Source organism: Martes martes, assembly GCF_963455335.1.
Source record: "Martes martes genome assembly, chromosome: 8".
Taxonomy (NCBI): domain Eukaryota; kingdom Metazoa; phylum Chordata; class Mammalia; order Carnivora; family Mustelidae; genus Martes; species Martes martes.
Window position 1 is genome coordinate 75,701,845 of NC_137895.1, and position 20,544 is coordinate 75,722,388.

At 38.8% G+C, this 20,544-nt stretch overlaps 1 protein-coding gene across 10 annotated transcripts in view; it reads right to left on the minus strand.

The window, feature by feature from the left end:
* Nucleotides 1–14,969, minus strand: part of KIF21A (kinesin family member 21A) — a 149,929-nt gene extending 134,960 nt beyond the window's left edge. For all 10 annotated transcript variants that reach the window (XM_080809958.1, XM_080809964.1, XM_080809962.1 and 7 more), the window contains exon 1: nt 14,220–14,969. In XM_080809958.1, coding sequence (XP_080666084.1) covers nt 14,220–14,263 — 44 coding nt within the window. In that variant the 5' untranslated portion in view covers nt 14,264–14,969. The remainder of the gene's footprint in view (nt 1–14,219) is intronic.
* Between the last annotated feature and the right edge of the window lie 5,575 nt (nt 14,970–20,544).

Below are 20,544 nucleotides of genomic sequence, written 5' to 3' on the forward strand. Positions count from 1 at the left end.
AGACATAAGTCAGGTCTGGACAAATAAAATAGGACACTACAGGGAAAGCTTTGACCCCAAAAACAGAGGCACGGAAGATTGGAGCGGTAAAAGAGTTCAGACCAATCAGCTGGTGGGGCAAACTACGCTGTTTTGATTTACTTGTGGCCTTATTTAGGACTGACCCAGAAGCTCAGAGATACTAAGCAGAGAAAATAATGATAATAAAAATGACAGTAGTATCTATTCTTCACAAAACATTTTCTAAGTGCTAATAGTACAAGAGTTTTATATACATTTCTTATTTAATTTTTATAACAAAAATATAAGCAAGGTGCTTTCTCTTATTGAGCCCCTGTAGACTTTGAATATAATGATATTTATTCAGCTCTTATAGATATTGAATATAAAAATATTTTCCTTCATAATGGTCTTTAAAAGGAGATGAAAATGGGGCACCTGGGTGGCTCAGTGGGTTAAAGCCTCAGCCTTCGGCTCAGATCATGATCCCAGGGTCCTGGGATAGAGCCCCATATTGGGCTCTCTGTTCAGCAGGTAGCTTGCTTCCCTTCCTCTCTCTCTGCCTGCCTCTCTGCCTACTAATAAAATAAAAGGGGATGAAAATTCTGGAACATGGTTAGAGATCATTTTCATCAATGTTAACTGATTTGTACTGACTCATCCTCACTAATATCCACTTGCTGCTTCTGTATTTGTCATAACTGTAAAGTTTATATTTAAAAGCAGCCAAGCTAATAAGCCCAACCAGGGATAAAACTCACAATCTTGGCCTTACAAGCATCACACTGAAATCAACTGAACTTATAACCTAACAATACCCATAGCACTCAGTAACATAGAATTTCTTTATGCCTATTTTTATTTTTATTTTTTTAATATGCCTATTTTTAAATAGAATGGGGTAGAATCTTACTATTGAAACATAGAAAACAAGGCAACGAAATTGATGCAAAACATGTGCAAATTTAAAAGTGTGAAATTATCAGAAGTCTTTGAGTTACTCTATTTTGAAAGCTGCAGTCATAGAACACAAGATAAATAAAATTATGACTGGCTATACCAAGTTAATACAAAATTAAGAATCAAAGATAACTAAAGAAACCCTATACTCAGAGACAAGAATTGCATTTGCTACAAAGGTAACAGAAGGTCCAGTTACACTTATGTAACAAAATAGGTAAGAATATAATCAAGGACAGATGGAATTTGTTGCCAATCTAAGGCCAAGTTGGCTAACTGAAATTCAAAAGTATCATACTGTATTGACTAAATTGAGACTTGATAATGTCACAGATGTCACATTTGGATTAAAGAATCTTAAATGGCAGGCCAAATAACCAGGAATGAAATCTGTAATCTCAGGTTTAATCAGCCGTTGACAACTTCCATTTTAGGGCAGGACAGATACAGACTAGTTGGCCAACAAGCTGCTCAAACAAGTGTTTTGTATTCAACCAAGGTGAACAAAAGCAATATAAGCACTTTAGAAATGCACTAATTTTCAAGGAACATGGAATGGTTATGGACCTGTGTTTGGTTAACCATCAGTGGCTTAGACCAATGTGTTGAATGAATATCTATAATACCCTAATACATTATATCTTGTTGTAGATATAGTTTAAAATTTTTTAATTATAAATCAAGATATCTTTTTCTAAAAAGCATCCTCAATGTCATAACATTTAACCATACACTGTGGGTGGGCAGTGCCACCATCCCCCCTTCAATTCCAGGAAATGGTCATTTGTAGAGTCTGCTTATCAGTGGAAATGAAAACATTACAGAAATCATAAAGCACAGCAAACTTTTAGAAAAATGAAATTAGGATCCTTACTAGACAATAAAAGTCTCTCAATTAAACTACTTTTTGAAATATGGAATTTAATATATATTGAGTTAACTACTGATATAAAGTAGATGACACATAATATGCAGCAAGTTACTCAAAATGCCCTTATCTGATATAAAGACATGGAAAAATTCTTATGCTATACTCTAAAATGGTAAACATCAGGCTATAAAAGTATATCCACATTACAATAATTTTTTAAAATTTATGAAACAGACTAAAAAAAATATCAAAATGCTAATAGTAATTAGATCAGGGTGATGAACTGTGATTGACTGTTTTTCTCATCTTTTCCTGGATACTTTTTCTAATGTGATTATATATTATTTCAATAATAGAAAAAAATTGGGCACCTGGCTGGCTCAGTCAGAGGAACATCCACTCCTGATCTCTTGTTTGTGAGTTTGAGCCCCATATTGCATGTAGAGATTACCAAAAAAAATAAATAAATAAACTTTAAAAAGAAAGAAGAAAATAATAATAAGTCAAATAGCAGTTACTTATGAAATGAAAAGCTGATTTGAAGGTTCTTAGACTAGGCCTGCAAGATCTATTTCCTGCTTCTAATTATCAGTCTTCTTTAAAATGCTTTCAGCTAAATCTTGACATAGCTCTGTCAGTGAATACTGCAAGCACATTGCCCCATCAGCTGTAGGTACTAGAAAAAATTCTATAGAAAATGTAAACTTTAAAAATTCTGTGTTTTTAGTACTTCCAGTTTTTTCCCCAGTTTTCTCCTTATAACACTCTTCAATCCATATCCTGGTTTAGTGTGTTGTTGCCAAGACTGACAAAAGGAAGCAAGGAAAGCATTAATAACATTTTCAAAACTCTAGTGCAAGCCAATTCAAATAGTCACATTTTTATTAATCAATTTAGTCACCATCCTCTTATATTAGGTTAAACAACTAGTAGAAAATACAACTCAATACTATTGTTAATCTCACAAAGTATATGATAGTAACTTTACAAAATACTAAAAACCATACCAAATAAAAGTCTATATGGGAAGAGAAAGGAAAAAGCTAAAATGGTGAATTTTAGTAAACTGTAATAGAAGGAATTTGTTAAGTTAGAGCAGAACGGTATGAAAGGAACATATCGAAAACAAAATAAAAACTAGAAGGTTAGGTAGGGTAAGGTTTTTAGAAGTGTTTATATACATTTTGTATCGTTCATAGCAGTGTAAGTAATAGACACACTCAAAAAGCAAAAGAGCAGACACAAACACCTATAAAGCACTTTACTAACTCAAGTTACAGATCACACATTAGAGAATGACTAATCCAATTGCTAGCATTTGAAATATAACCAAAAGGTCCATTGTTGGTTATATCAAACTCATGTCTAATAATATTACTCTATGTGTTGTATAAAAACCATTTTCCAAATGCTTTCTTTGATCCTTTTTCAAGTCCACCGAGGTAAGTAGATAACTACTTACTGAAAGCGAAGTTTATCAGTGGTTAAGAATTCAAAACAAAACAATTTTCTAACCATCTCATATTCATTCTATTATATCACATTGCCTCCAAGTTATGTGATTCCAGTACACAGTGGATATTTATATTTATATAATGAACGAATTTTGATCTAAAAAATTAGTAAGATTAGAAAGAATACAAATGAGGGTAGAGATGGCCTATGTCTCATTATACCATGTGATCAATATACTACATCATAATAATTAACTATAGCTTGACCCTCTCCAAAGTTTCATGTTCTTGCTTGCTGATAGAAAAAGTCTCTCAGGGTGCCTGGGTGGTTCAGGCAGTTAAGCATCTGCCTTCAGCTCAGGTCATGATCCCCGGATACTGGGATGGAGATACACGTCAGGCTCCCTACTCTGCCAGGAGTCTGCTTGTCCCTTTCCCTCTGCCCTGCTCGGTCTCTCTGTCTCTCTCTCTCTTTCAAATAAATAAAATCTAGAAAGAAAGAGAGAAAGAAAGAAATGAAGGAAGGAAGGAAGAAAAGGAAAGAAAAGAAAAAGGCTCTCATTTAAAACAACTCCAAAATGACTATGTAACTATGTCAAAGAATATGGGTATATACTCTGAAAAAAATATGTCCTTCATCATATTCAGAGAACTACAAACTCATCATGCCTAAGTGACAGACACAGCTCCCCAAAGCTGAGAATAATGTCAAATCCAATTTCAAAAACTAATATTTTACTACACTCTTAAGAGATCCATAGTGCCGTCCTTGATTTAGCCCCTGCTTGGGTTCATGATGGGACACAACCAAGTCTGAACAATTTTCTTATTTCCTTGCTCTTACTGAAGATGCTGATAGGGGTGAATAGTCACCCAAGTAGAATTCACCATGGGGTTAAATCCTGAAAGGCCTTCACTCCAATCTAGACAGGTAGATATCTGCTTGTTTCAATATCAAAACCACAATGTCCTTCAAATGTTCTTGTATAATAATGCTATCAACATGTTAGCTCCTTCTTTAACTTTTTAAAAGATATTATTTATTCATTTGAGAGAAAGAGTGTGTGTGCACCTGCAAAGGAGGAAGAAGTGGGGGTGGGGAAGAATCTCAAGCGGACTCTACACTCAGCGCCAACCCTGAAATCACGACTGGAGAACCAAACCAAGAATCAGATGCTTAACTGACTAGGCCACCCAGGCACCCCAAACACCTTCTTTAAAAAAGCATTAAATATTCTCTGAGTTTGGGGAACATTTCAAGCTGAACAGTGAAAAATCACACTGTATGTATCTCTCTCATTGCAAGTGTAGCGGTAGAGAGAGAAGACTCATATAAGGAAGATCTATGGCCCCAAACAACAGAAATTTCTGTGCATGGGAATGGTTTAGAAAGGCTTCATGTAGAGGTGAGATTTAGGACTTTTGTTGGATGACAGGCCTGTTATGGTCAAAATGTGTTGTATTCTTTATCTCCTTCTAAAATAAGGAGGGGAAAGACTAAGATATTATTTAAAAGCTTAAAAATCGGGGTGCCTGGGTGGCTCAGTGGGTTAAAGCCTCTGCCTTCGGCTCAGGTCATGATCCCAGGGTCCTGGTATCGAGCCCCACATCGGGCTCTCTGCTCAGGAGGGAGCCTGCTTCCTCCTCTCTCTCTCTGCCTGCCTTTCTGCCTACTTGTAATCTCTGTCTGTCAAATAAATAAATAAAATCTTTAAAAAAAAATTTTTTTAAATAAAAGCTTAAAAAAAATCACCTATCACGTGAAGTATTACCTAAAAGAAGGTCTTTTTAAAACCACTCAGGTTTCTACTTCTATCACCAATTCCAGGTCTCAATATATATCTCATCCCCACATGACTCCACCCTACCTCTGCCCTACCCCCCACTTCAGCCATCTTGCTCATAGCAAGTCTGCCATTATTACTGGAATGTGCTATAATCTTTAAGTATGTTGGAGTAAAAAGAAAAAAAAAAGTTTTAAGAACAAAGGGGAAGGATGGAGGAAAAGGCTATATGCCTAGCATTCACAAAATGCTCCCATCTTCATGTTGAACATTATTTCCAAATTAGACTATACACACATGAAACTTAAGTGGTTGTCATTAAAGTATTACTGTGCTACCTGTGAATGTTGAGAGCAGTCCATATTATTTTTATCACCCAGTTCTGGCATTTCTTCACATTTAAATATACCATGAAGTCCAAAATATAGACCTGTATTTCTGTTCCAGGGGTCCTTCACTCTGTGTCTCTGAGAGGTCCTTTTTAGAATCACTGTCCTGGTTCCTAGATTGGGGCCATCATAAAGCAAAAATAATGGGCACTTAAGAGTGGGGAAACTCATCTAAATGTCAAGTTAACTTTTATAAGGAGTACTTAGGGGATTAAAACTATAGTTTTTAAAATGTAAATTTAGGGATCTGGATGGCTCAGTTGTTAGGAGTCTGCCTTTGGCTCAGGTCATGATCCCAGCATCCTGGGATCAAGCCCCACATTGGCTGCTTCTCCCTCTCCCGCTACCCATGCTTGTGATCCTTCTCTTGCTGTGTCTCTCTCTGCCAAATAAATAAATAAAATAATAAATAAATAAATAAAATGTAAATTTATTCTATTTCTAGGACATCTGCCAGAAAAACATGAAGACCTAGAAAATCCACAATACTAATCAACACAAAACTTGAGCCGCTAGCTGTGAGACCTCAAGCAATTTCCTCAACTTCTCTGGGACCTATTGTCTAAACTGTCATAAAGAAGGAGCCTTAACCAGCTAGTCCTTCCAGGTCCTTTCCATTTTAAAATCTATTTTTTTCAATAATTACAGAGGTACTAAAAATCATCTTTAATATATAAATGTCTGATAATTTCTAAAAACAAAGGACAAAGGAACCTCATATATAATTCTTAAACTGAAATTCAGAAAGATCCCATAATAATTGTAGGGTGTCATGAAAATTGTCCCTTTGCTTGGCTGTCATTTGCTTCAAATAAAGCCTGAGCCACAGGAAAACTATTTTAACACTCTGAGAAGATTAAATAGTTAATCCACTGGGAAACCAAGCTGAAAGACAGAATTCACAAATCCGCTTCCCAGAGAGAAGCATTGAAAATAACAAACAAATTTGTTTTATTTTGGATAAAATTATTCTAATGATACACTGCACACAAATACTTTTTAGCATCTGGCATCCATTTTCATTCCTGTGTCTTCCTTCCTAATCTGGAGCTGAGATGAAGGTTATGTCTAACATTGGCAGAAAACAACCATTTTTAAGTCAGAGTCACACAAATGGGTTGTCACATATCTTGGGGGAAAACATCCATAATAATGCATATTCCAAATTCATGTCTTTGAAGATAAATTGAGAGAACTGGAAGATTGGGCAGATTATGGTATTAACTGCCAAGATAATTTCTGCTTTCATGGCTTCACAAAACTGGAATTTCTAGTGCATCACTCTACCCCATAATTATGCATCAAAATATTAACCAATTAGCAGGTAAGATGGTAAGAGCTCAAAGGGTAGTAATAATTAGACATGAAACTTGAACTTTCATAGAGTTCCAAACAACAAACAGGTCTATCACACTTCATAAATTCAATAAACCATACCTGAGGAAAACATATCAACTCATATTTTGTAAATAAAATAATTTCATTGACTTTCAACTAACATCACGTACCAGCTCTTCTTTCATATCCCTTACTTCCTAATCCAACTACAAAGACATAAAAGTGGGGCATGTATATTTTATCAAGTAGGACATGATGTAAATAATATCCCCCTAATGCATAAGCTTTGAAGTTCACTTTTTATTTGAAATACTTTAGAATCAGGGCACACTTTTCATTTTTTAAATCACTCTTCTTAATGAATCATAGTAACTAAAAAATTCTATTAAAAAAATAAAGGAGAAGGGGCGCCTGGATGGCTCAGTGGGTTAAAGCCTCTGCCTTCAGCTCAGGTCATGATCCCAGAGTCCTGGGATTGAGCCCCGCATCAGGCTCTCTGCTCGGCAGGGAGCCTGCTTCCTCCTCTCTCTCTCTCTCTCTCTCTCTCTCTGCCTGCCTCTCTGCCTACTTGTGATCTCTATCTGTCAAATAAATAAATAAACTCTTTTATAAATAAATAAATAAATAAATATGAAAGAGAAATAAAAACTAGAAACAATTATCTTCCATTTCTAGTTCACACCATTGATTATATTTTGTGTTAGTTCTAACACATTTTGTTCATTTAAAGAGTCTCATCTGCTAGGGATGTAAAAGCAGGGACCATGCATGTCATACATGGTATATATCCTCAGCAGTAGACAAGTGTCCAGCATGGGGTCATGGGGTCCCTGGCTGGCTCAGTCTATAGAGCATGTGACTCTTGATCTCCCTTAGGATTGTAAGCTCAGGGCCCACTTTGGGTGTACAGATCACTTAAAAATAAAATCTTTAAGGGGTGCTGCTGTGGCTCAGTTGGTATGATCTCAGGGTCCTGGGATAGAGCCCCACGTCAAGCTCCACGCTCAGCTGGGAGCCTGCTTCTCTGTCTCCCACTTCTTCTGCCCCTCCCCCCTCTTGCATGCTCATCTCTCTCTCCCTCAAATAAATAACATCTTTAATAAATAAGAAAATAAATAAAATCTTTAAGAAAAAAGTGTCCAGCACATAGTAGACACTTAATAGATATTTGTTGCATGAAAAAAGGAATAAACAAATGACCAAACACCAGGAAACCATCTATTTCAATAAATAAATATCTCTAAAAGCCTCACTTACCTACTTCTGTATTTTCTAAACATTAAATTGTTTCAAATAATTCAAATCACATGTATATAAGCATTTCAGCCTGAAAGATCCTTATTACATGAACTTAATACATAAAATGTTTTTGAAAACATTTGGAAATATGTTTAAGAACAGAAATAAGAAATGTTAACTAGACTAAGGGTGCTGATCACTTTGCAATGTACACAAATTTCAAATCATTATGTTGCACACCTGAAGTTAACATGTTATATGTCAACTATACCTCAATTAAAACAAATGAACAAAGAACAAAAACAAAATACACAGAAATAGGTAAGATAAGCCTGAGTTTGAGTTCCAGTTCTGGTACTTAGTAGCTAAGAAACCTTGAACAGGTCACCTAGTGCCTTTATGACTCATTTTTTTATCTGTAAAATAGGAATAAGAATATCTGGCCAGCCTACCTCACAGGGTTTTAATGTAGATTAAATAAAATATTGTACGTGTCTTATAACCAGTGGGAAAAAGCAACCACAAAAGACGAAATGTTTCCTGTTCAGTAACAAGAGTACCCAAAGTAAATAGATTGTTGGGAAAGTCAAGCTTGAAATGTTAAAAACTTCCTTCCTGTCAATATAAAGCCAATAGTTTCACTAACAACAAAATCACATATCTAATAGACTGGATATGCAAAGCTCTTACAACTTGTAATACCTTCACACTGCCACATCAGCATGAGGAAAAAGAAATGTCCAGAAAGGTCACCATGGAAATCAGTGCCAGTGACAGATCTAAAACTGACCTTTTGACTGTCCAACCAGTCATAAGCCTACTGAGCAATGCCACTATTTAAAATTGCTTTAGTAAGGTAAAAACACAGCAAACTGAAACCCAATTAGACTACCTTACACACTAATCCAAACTGATTGTCAAGGATATGTACAGTTTTCTGTCAAAGTCAAGCAAAGACATTTTAGCTCACAACCACATAGACAATGACACAAAAACACAATGGTCCTCTCTGTATCTCCATTTTTGTCCAGCTCTTGACATATTCTGCAAGCTAAAGTTCTTGAAAGGGAAAAATTTGGGGGGTGCCTGGGCGGCTCAGTCAGTTAAGCATCTGCCTTTGGCCCAAGTCATAATCCCAAGGTCCCAGGATCAAGCCTCATGTCAGACTCCCTGATACACAGGGAGTCTGCTTCTCCCTTTCCCTTTGCCCCTCTCCTCAGCTTGTTCTCTCTCTCTCTCTCTTTCTCTCTCTCTCTCAAACAAATAAAATATTTCAAAAATAAATATGTAAATAAATTTTTTTAAAAGGAAAAAATTTCAGATTTGCTAAGTCAGCATTCATAGCCTGGAAAGCAAAAAGGCACATCACCTCTTAATGTCTTAAATTAGAATTCAAATGTTTAATTGATCTTATTGTTTTAATTGAACAGTTCAATTCAGTATACCTATATATATTTTAATTTTATTTATTTATTTGACAGAGAGAGATCACAAGTAGGCAGAGAGAGAGAGAGAGAGAGAGAGGAGGAAGCAGGCTCCCCGCCAAGCAGAGAGCCCAATGCAGAACTCGATCCCAGGACTCGGGGATCATGACCTGAGCCGAAGGCAGAAGCTTAACCCACTGAGCCACCCAGGTGCCCTACCTATATATTAAGAACAGAATATATACTATACTTCATCATTCATTTTTGTTGATGACATCTATTTAAGCTATCCATTTAACTTACCACATTTTCTAAGAATTCAGCTACCGTATTGAGGCCATAATCACTATCTTTCTAAACCTATATACCCGGGGGGCGGGGGGGGGGGTGGGGAACGCTGCTTTCTATGTGTGTGTGTGTGTGTGTGTGTGTGTGTGTGTGTGTAACCATTCTAAAAAAAGACACCTAGTATTTTGGCATTTTCTTGATCTAAAGGTGTGGTTCATCTATGATGGAGTGGCTATGATTTGTTTCTATGTATTGACTTATCCTGCTGATAAATAGTGTAGTTTTATTCTATATTTAAATTATAGATCAGTACTAACCAATAGAAACAATGTAAGCAATATTATATTTGGCTCTCAATTTTTAGTAGCCACATTTTTAAAAAGGAAAATAGGTGAAATTAATTTTAATAATATTTTATTTAACTCAATGTACCAAAATATCACTTTAATGTGCAATCAATACAAAGATTATTGATATATTTGCATTCATTTTTCTTATTTAATCTTTGAAATTCAATGTATATATTACACTTATATATGTCAAGTATGACGCTAAATTTTCATCAGAAATACTCTATCAGTATCTAGATTATATAAACTATACAGCTGAAAAAGTAGATCCATATAACCAACTTGTTTCGAGAATATTCAAAAATGGGGCGCCTGAGTGGCTCAGTGGGATAAGCCTCTGCCTTCGACTCAGGTCATGATCTTAGGGTCCTGGGATCGAGCCCCACATCAGGCTCTCTGCTCAGTAGGGAGACTGCTTCCCCCTCTCTCTCTCTGCCTTCCTCTCTGCCTACTTGTGATCTCTCAATAAATAAAATCTTTTTTTTTTAATTTTTTTTAATTTTAAAAATAAAAAAAAAAAGAATATTCAAAAATTATCCAGAAATGGGGTGCCTGGATGGCTCAGTCAGTTAGGCATCAGATTGTTGATTTTGGCTAGGGTCATGATCTTATGGTCGTGGGATAGAGCCCCTCATCAGGCTCCTTGCTCAGCAGGAAGTCTACTAGATATTCTTGCTCTTCCTCTCCCACAGCCTCCCCACCTCTCTCTCTCTCTCTCTCTCTCTCTCTCTAATAAATGAATAAATCTTTAAAAAACAAAAAAAGTTATCCTAAAACTAAATCAAGGACCAGTTTTTAAGTTTAAAATTAAATTGATTAAAGTTAAATAAAATGATAAATTTAGTTCCTCAGTGGCATTAATCAAATTCAAATGCTCCATAGCCACATGGGTTGAATAGTAGGGTTGTTATCTGAATCCATATCCAACCCAATGAAAGATACCCTGCAAAATACCTAAAATATACCCTGCCAAAAGGCATTTTCAGAAATTGAATTAAAAATATTCTCCCTAGGGGCGCCTGGGTAGCTCAGCGGGTTAAAGCCTGTGCCTTCAGCTCGGGTCATGGTCTCAGGGTCCTGGGATCAGCCCCACATCGGGCTCTCTGCTCAGCAGGGAGCCTGCTTCCTCCTCTCTCTGCCTGCCTCTCTGACTACTTGTGATCTCTCTCTGTCAAATAAATAAATAAAATCTTTAAAAATATATATATATATTCTCCCTAAATAAGAAACTTTCTTTTGAACTTCTATTCCCCAAAGTTGTAGATGACCCATGCACTTATTTTGAGAAATCTTAAAATAGAGTCATCAGCCTTAACACTCTCTGCATCTAACAAAACACAAGAACCTTTAGGACACTTTCTGCATTTCACAGTGGAGTCAATCCCCTATACCTGTTATTACATTATTCAGTGAAGAGGAAAGCAGATCAAATGCCTCTGTTGATTTGTTTCACTGTGTTGATTGACTTATCCTACTGCTGAAGCCTGTCACAAACTAGGGTCAGGTTGGAGATCACTGTAAAGATTAAAGAGAATCTGAGGAAATAATTTTAAAAGTTTAGGTCCTCTCTTCCTGAGTTTTATCTTTTCTAGCAATATCAAGGTATACATAAATTATCAAAGCCACTCATTTGTAACTGAACTAGTATAGAACCAGGAAAAGGCAACTGACTTTAAGCTAAATAAAGTTTTGTGAAGTATGTTCTTGCCTTTCATCTATGCAGGTTTAATGGTTAAGAATTTGTCTGGGTTGGAACACTGGTTCCATCACTAGCTACTAGTTTAACTTTAAGCAGGTCACTTGATATTTCAGTGTCTCAACTGTAAAATGGTCATAATAACAGAACCTAAATCAAAGATTCTTATGGGGAATAAATGAGATTTTCCATGATATAAAACATCTTAACAGCACTGACTCTTAGCACATGACATGTATCTAACAATGACTGCTCAGAATCAGAATAATCAGAGATGAGGTTATACTTTCAACAAATATTTGTTGTAAATGAAAATATATGTCTCCAAGCACTTTCTAAATCCAAAGTGTTATAAAAACATAAGCTATTATTACCCTATGTAAAATAAGTTTAGAGAGTGGATCTATTCAGTGTATTTAATGAAAAAAGAAAAAAGGACCTTTACAGTGCAGCTTACCAAGTTCTGTTAATATTTTTATAAACCTTTCCCAAACAGAACCACACCTATTATTTAAAAAGTATAAACATAATCAAGTATAAATCATTTATAAATATATTTTATTCATAAATCAAATAGAAATTATTTATGTGCCAACAATACTTTAGGGTCATCCATGACTCTGCTCACCTTCAGTGTAAGCAGTATCAGATTTAATAGCACAGCAAATAAAACTAGCATATGATATTCTAGAGAATTCACCAATAAAAATCTTAAATCTTTAAAAATGATTTCTCTCACAGCCTAATTTTCAATTTTCATTACTATTTTATGCTCCTTCTGCACCTTCTTTGACTGGACCCACTAACAAAACTACCACTTACTGGGTTTCTGCCATGGTACAGTTACTAAAGAGTATTAAAAGGCCAAAAGAGAGGTAGTAGCAGTAATTAGGAGAAATAAACTAATCCAACAATTGGATAAGTAGCCTCCCCCCCCCAAAATTAACCAAATTAAAACTTCAAAAGCTTTATAACAGGTGATTCTAAACAGTCATAAAACTGTCACCTCCAAGGGTAATCATTTCCTGATCTGTTAAAAAAAAAAAAATCTTTAAAATTCATCTTATTCTGTGGCTCCTGGCTGACTCAGTCGGAAAAGCATGACTCTTCTTGGGGGGGGGGAGGGTTGTGAGTTGGGGCCCAAAGTTGGGTGTAGGCATCACTTAAATAAATAAACTTTTAAAAAAATAAAATAAAATTCACGTTATTCTTAAAATTGATTAAAGATACAATTCTTAAAACTGATTAAAGATGCCATTTCTATGCCTAATCAAGATTTGCCACTAAAATAATAATGCTGACAGGACAGGATTGTTAAAATACCTTTCGAGAAAGGCTACATGAGTGGAGGATTTTTTTTTTCATTAATTTCACATTTCTCCAAGGACACTGTTTTCATAATCCTTAAATATAAAGAGAAGCAGATTCATAGTAGACCCTCAGAGAGCTGTGAAAGCAACGCACTTATTCTATCATGAACGCTTCATTAATATTTCAGTGATGATGTTGCAATTTTCCATAAGCAACTGTCAGAGCGCTGCTTCTTGATACGTATCAAAACAGCCTAAATTACATTCAACACTCGTGTACCTGGCTTTGACCAAAATACAATTCTGATGTATCCGGTATTTCAAAACTCACACCCAGGCATGTATAATTTTATATTGTATCCACCCTGCTTAACCTCAGGATGTTTCACCCAGCCACCCATTTAACCCTTCCACTTGCTGAAGAGTTTCTTCCTTCTACAGACCTATCACCAGGGAATCTAATTCTTAAGGCGAATTCCCATCCCAGTGCCTAAGAGGCCAGATGTGTCTCCTACACCCATACGCTTGTGCTACGTTTGTCCTGTGATGCTTCACGAGACTTCCATTTGCACAGGCATCTAGAATGCTGCGTTGGGAAGCGCTGTCAGTCTGATGCTTTGTCTCCTGCCTCAGAAGGCCTGAGTTGCATGTACACGTATGACAGACACTCTCTAAATAATCGAAAGAACACCACAGCCCAGGACGGAGAGAGCTCCTCCGGGCAAAGCCGGCCAGGCCATCGCCCAAGGCCGCCCCACCTGAGGCGATTGTTCCTCGGGTGCGAGACCGGGCGGGGGCGGGCGCCGACCGCTTGCACCCCCGAGGAGTCCGGGCGCCCCGGGGACCCGGCGTCGCGCAGCCGCCCGCTACCTGCAAACGCCACCGGGAGGCGGGCGGCAGGGTCTCTCCGGCAGCACCCGGCCGCGCGCGGAAGCCGGCCGGGAGCCGCTGCCTCAGCTTACCCAGCCGCCAGCCTCCCGCCCGACCGCCCCCTCAGATCTCCGCACCACAGCAGCCGCCGCTCGCGACCGGAGCGCGTCCTCCCGGTGCCCTAAGCCCGCCGCCAGCCCGCAGTCCACCCGCCGCCGCCGCCGCCGCCGCCGTGTCCGTCCTCACCTGACAGCCACCCGCACCGAGCTCTCGTCCGGGGCACCCCACATGCTGGCGGCTAGCGACAAGCGGGGCCGCTGGGCCTCTGCACCGCAGAGCTGAGGCACCGCCGGCAGCGCGGCGCTCGGGCTCAGCAGACTGGAGCGGCAGGGGGCGGCCAGCTCACCTCCGCCGCGCTCCAGCCATGTTGGGCGACTGAATGGAAAGGTGGCGGCGGCGCTGAGGCAGGAGGAGGAGGTGATTCACGACTGGCGGACGCCCGCCCCTTCTCCCCCGCTCACCCCCCAGGATCTGGGGCGGGGACGAGGCGCGCTTGAATGGCAACCGCGGCAGCGGCGGAGCCAGCAGGCCGCCCGCGGCTTCCTGACGGCCGGTAAGTGCGCCCTGCCCCCTCCGGTGGGGACGCGGCCTGCCGGCTGCCGGGCCGAACACTCCACTCAAGGCTGCCGGCCCCGCACTGCGTCAGCGGCGGCCGCACAGCCCGGCCCCAGCGCGCCCTCCCCGGGCCGGCGCCCCGCCCTGCCCTCGGCGGGCACTGCCTGGCGCTGCTGGGCAGGGAGGCGCGAGGGGGAGGGATGCCGGCCGCGGGCTGCCCACACCCGAGGGCGGCGAGCCCGTGCGCCCTTCCAGGTTCTTCTGTGAGAACGCGGCGGCGGGTGCTCGCCCTGCTGCCTGCGTCCTTTCTAAAATCGGAGCTCGGTGCACGAGCGCAGCGCCAGGAACCAGTCCGCTGCCACTGTGGTTCGGCTTTGTCTCCACCCTTGGGATTGTTGTCCTCTCTCCAGCGTGGACTTTGACCCCCTTCCCCAGCCCCCCGGCTGATCGCCCTCCCTCCCTGGAGTCAGTCAGTCGTGCTAAGCCGGCTCCCTGGTTTGGCCACTGTCCGGGCAGCTGGGCTGTTCAGCGGTGCATCGCCCGTTTACCAGCCCACACAGAACATGGAAACGATTTACTCCGAGGCTCCTGAATGCGTTTCTGTGAAGTCATTTTGTACACTGGTAAATGAACTGCACCCTGGTACTGCCAAGCGTTCCCAGCACTGAATATCCACCAAGACCTGCTCTGTAGTAAATCCTCACAAACGGATTTTTTTTTTTCCTTCCTGGCCTTCAGAAGGCACCTCCCGATCCCGGGATTCTATCAACATCGAACCATTGTGGTGTCTGCTTGTGACTATTGTGCTTCCACATGCCTTTAGACAGCTCTGTGGCAACAGCCTTTATGAGTTTCACCACAGAGTATCTTTTGTGGAGTGCCACATACATTTCTCTAAATAAACATGTGGGTTCATACAAAACAGGATAGATTAAATGGCACCATCCAAATAAAGACACAGGCCCCCAGGTACTGACATCCTACATGTGCACACCTAAGCGTTCTAAACAGCAGAGATCCAGCAGAGTGGGTCGGAGGAGGCGGCACACTCTGGGACAAACAAGAAGTGTTTAATGGTCTTAAATGGAGGCCAGTGTGATATATAATTATATTCTTTTAAAAGTTTCTTGTCCCTGAACCCCATACTCCTGGGTCTCAACAGACATGTGACCAAGAGATAAAGAGAGCAGAGACGGTGAGTATCCTTCTGTAGACCAAATTAGTGGCCAAACTGTCTGGCCGCCCCCTAGAGAGCCTCCCCTCAGTATTTATCTAGGAATAAATCAGCACCATTTCTTCCAGCCCTAACTGGGTGGCTCTGGATGGGCCTCCTTCCTTCTTGGATTGATAAAAGCTGCCAGGAAGGCAAGTAAAGCCAAGCAAATTTATCAAGAAAACTAAAGTGAAATATATATAATTTAAGACCTTTTAAAAAAAATCTTATTTAAAATAGCACCAGTGGGCGCCTGGGTGGCTCAGTGGGATAATCCTCTGCCTTCAGCTCAGGTCATGATCTCGGGGTCCTGGGATCAAGGCCCACATCGGGCTCTCTGCTCAGCAGGGAGCTTGCTTCCTCCTCTCTCTCTGCCTGCCTCTCCACCTACTTGTGATCTCTCTCTCTCTCTGTCAAATAAATAAATAAAATCTTTAAAAAAAAAAAAAAAAAAAAAAAAAAAAATAAAATAGCACCAGTATCTATATGTCTCAGTAGGAGATGTCAGGAACACAAATGCTACCAGGCAACAACCAGGCAGGTCACTTAAGTGTGTCTGAGCAGGCAGAGTGAGGAAAGATAAAACAGAACACGCAGCCCCTTACAAAGGCAGTGGCCATCCTCAGCTTTGGCTCACTGGAATGCAGACCCATTGCTGCCAAGCTTTTTGTTTGTATGTTTGTTATTTCTCAAGAGATAGAGAAAAATCAGACCTTTATGTGAAAACTCCTTAGTTGACAGCATCAACAACTAATTCAGCACCACATTTACATAGCATGCAAACCAATCAAAATATGTATCCACCCAGCTTCAGTTCCAAGCCATGGGTTGAAATTTCTGACCAAAACATTAGTACCAATAATAGCTGTGGCTTTGTATGTGATTTCAGGGGAAAACTGTGTAAAAATTCAGATTTCCTCTGATGACTAAGTAGTTTTCTGCCAAGTTTCAAAATTTGTAAATTAATTGTCTATTTTGTATTCACTTCAGATTCTTTTATAGCTGCTATAACCCCTTTCCTTTCAGCTTACCGAATTAGTTATCTTAAGCTGAAGAAAACTGCAAGGGAAGAGCGTTTTATCAGAAGAGTCATTTAAATCCTACTGCAATTATTCAGTCAACAAATATTTAATAAATGACTGCTATATACCAGCAATGTTGGACACTAGTGATGTGGAGAGAATTAAGGCTGTCAGGGTCTACAAGGAGCTTACAGTATAGTTCAAGATGACAAATTTAGAAATCCATTAGTGCAATAATTGAAATTGTAACAAGAGTTACAATTGAAATTGTAACAAGAGTACAATTTTAAAACCTAAGTCATTTATATCATTCCTCTGACTGAAACCTTCCAATAGCTACCTAACAGAAATGGAGTAAATTCTCCTAGACTTTAGGATACTTCACACTCTGGCCTCTCCAGATTCTAAACTTTTTTTTTTTTTAATTGGTTGTTGTTTTTCATTTGTTCTGTTTTGTTTTTTAAGTAATCTCTATGCCCAACATGGAGCTCTGAACTCACAACCCCTGAGATCAAGAATCTCATGCTCTACTTACTGAGCCTCCTAGGCACTCCTAGCCTTATCTTTTGCTACTCTAAGTCTTAACCACTACTTTGTGGTGATACTGGCCTTCATTCTATTTCTTAAACACACAAAAGTTCTTTTCTTTCCTGCCTTAGGGACTTTGTACTAGCCATTGCCTCTCCCTGGAATGCTCTTTCCCCCAGTTTTTCCATGTTGGGCTCCCCTTGGTCTTTTAGGTATCAACTTAAATTCCTCTCCTCTCCTCAGAGAGGTCTCTCCTGATCATTCAGTCTGAGGCAGCACCCCTGCAAGGGCCAGCTGCATGATTTGCATGCCCTGTGCAAAATGAAAATGCAGGGTGTCTTGTTAGAAAAGTAATATAAAAAAGAGAAAAGAAAAAGAAAAAGGAAAGCCGTATAAAAATCCTGTTAAAGATGCTAAAATATAAAGCTTTTCAGATTCTAAACTCTCTCACTCAACTTGTCATGATGTTTTTTATTTGCTATTTAGTGTTATTTTCCATTAAGAAAAATTAAAATTTTTAATTATTAGCATTAGTTTTACCACTCATCTTTAAATTGTGCATGCCAGTTTTAAATATGAATAAAGAACAATTAACTCATGTGGAATTATCGAAATGATATAATTCCTACTGTGTAATACATATATGCATGTGAATTTCACTCTTAACTGTGAAAAAACTGCACAAAACTAACTCAACTTTTTTTAATTCACTTCTTGATTCATCTACATATTACTAACACTTTCTACCTTTGGCTTACAGATGAGTAAGGAAGAACTGAAAGGAAGAGGAACCACCTTTCCCTGTCTTTGCCTTTCCTTTTACATCATCATTAGTGGTTAACTACAGGGAAGTGATGACTAAGAAAGGGTAAGATAGAGTTCTTTGGTAGTGTGTTTCTTAGAATGCCATTGCTTTCTTTTTTATTTGAAGCAAGTTCTGGTTTGAGGGAAGCATAGCCTCTCCAGGTGTCAACATCCCTGCTTAGTCACACACAGCACATTTACCTCATATTCCCACTGGCTTTGAATCTCGCTGAACTGCCACACATTGTGGCTCAACCAGAAGTCTATGTTCACAGGGCCTCACAAAAGTTATATAACAATGGTGTGACAAGGAATGAAGGACATGGATATTGCCCTATGTCCTCTACTAACTCACATGTGCCAGTGTTTTATCAGACTTCCCTCACAAAATGCAAATCTAAAGACAAAATTATTAAGTATTTTAAGACAGTGATAGTAGAGCATTAAACTAAGAGCAGGGCCCCTGTAATCCCAGGGCACTGTGTGACTGCACTAACCTTTCATCCATGAAGCCAGCACCGTGCACCTCCAGTTATTCACTATTATAGTACTATTTTATTTCTTCATAGCCCTTTTCACTAGGTGATATTTTCTTGTTAATAATCTTACTAATATTCTGATTATAGTCTGCCTCCCTCTATTTGAGTATTAGCTTCAGGATAGCAGAGATCTTTTGTTTTATTCACTCATGTATTTGTAGCTCCTAGAATAGTGTCCGACACATAATACAGATCGTTAAAGATAAGCCAAAGAACATAGTGACAAGATATGGGACCTTTCTAAGTCTCAGCTTTTTATATGTAAGTAATGTATTTTTCACCTTACAGAGTTGTTTTGGAAATTGACAGGGCTTGACTTATTATTTGTTAATCCCAGCACTAACTCATAATAAGTATCCCATAAAACTAGCTAATTTTTTTTGTAAATATCTCAGTAATACGTAGTGTTTTAAAAAGCAGATACAGATGCTACAGTTGCACCTGTCTAAGGTATACTTTGAAGAAAGATCAATTCTAGCACACCCTAAACAGACAGCCAAAAAGAAGCTTCAACATGCATTAAGGCAACTATCTCCCCAGTTTTCTCCCCTCGGGGCCCTCTACCCAGTGTTTTTCTGGTTTCCACATTCTAATCAGTCATTAAAAGTTATTTGCCTCTTCCCTTTTGCTGCTAGCAGAAAAGATTAAAAGAAAAAGTTCTGATTACAACTTTTTGTGCAAACAACTGGCTTTGGAAGAGCATGCCTAGACAGCCATCTCCTCAGAAATCTTTTTTTTTTTTAAGTTTCTGGAAAACTAACCCTTAAAACCACAATCAGAAATATCAATTTTCCTTCAGTGATTCTTTTCGTTTTATACGTTTTCCTCATTAATAACAATGAAAAAGCATTTATAGGACCCTTCTACCATGCCAGTGTAATGTGTGAAGTGACTAACATGCATTATTTCACGTAAGTCTCTCATCTCTAGAAGTTGGGTACAATTATTACTTCCATATAACATATAAGAAAACAGAAGCCTTCCCAACAACATCTACCCGTCAAAATCTTATCTTTATTTCCGGCCTTACTCGAAATTCACCTTTCTTCAACCTATTCCTGATTTCACTCTGCCTCTGTGATTTTTTTTTTATTCTTTTAAATCTTCATCACATTTCATTAATGCCTTTGTTATTATTGTAATGATCACTTTTTAACTCCTCAACTAGACTGTAAATTATTAAAGGGCAGAATTTGTGGAAAATTCAAGAGTGCAGCCAGCACTTACTTGCTGAACAAATAAGTGAATCCCAGAAGAAGGGCATACTATGCTTTGATTTCAACACAGAACAAATTTTCATTGTACATAGTCTGCTGCCTACCAGTTATAGTTCTCAAAGAGACTATTTGCACACCATAGTATCTAATAAAGGTGGCATTCAAACTATCAGGAAGGAAACCAGAGTACCTCAGGTTCTGTAAACCAGCAAACACTGAAAGTATTTACATATGAAGAATATACACTGCAAACTAACCAGAGGTGAGCTTAAATACTTATAGCAGTAGTTTGCCTGCAAACTACTGAAAGTATTTACATATGAAGAATATATACTGCAAACTAACCAGAGGTGAGCTTAAATACTTATAGCAGTAGTTTGCCTTATGATAAAAGCAGTTTGTTAACATTTTGTAAATTTATTTTTAATGACTCATAACATTACTAGAAAAAACAAACTTTTAACCAAATATCCATTTTCTTCACATTTTTCTCATTTATGTTTATTTTTGAATATTGGTGTGAGTCATTTCTGGGTGGAAACTAAGGATTTGAGGAATTTTTTGTTTCCTTCTTTTTATCTTTTATATTGCTTGAAATTCTTACAATAACAATCACTTTTATAAAAATAGTGA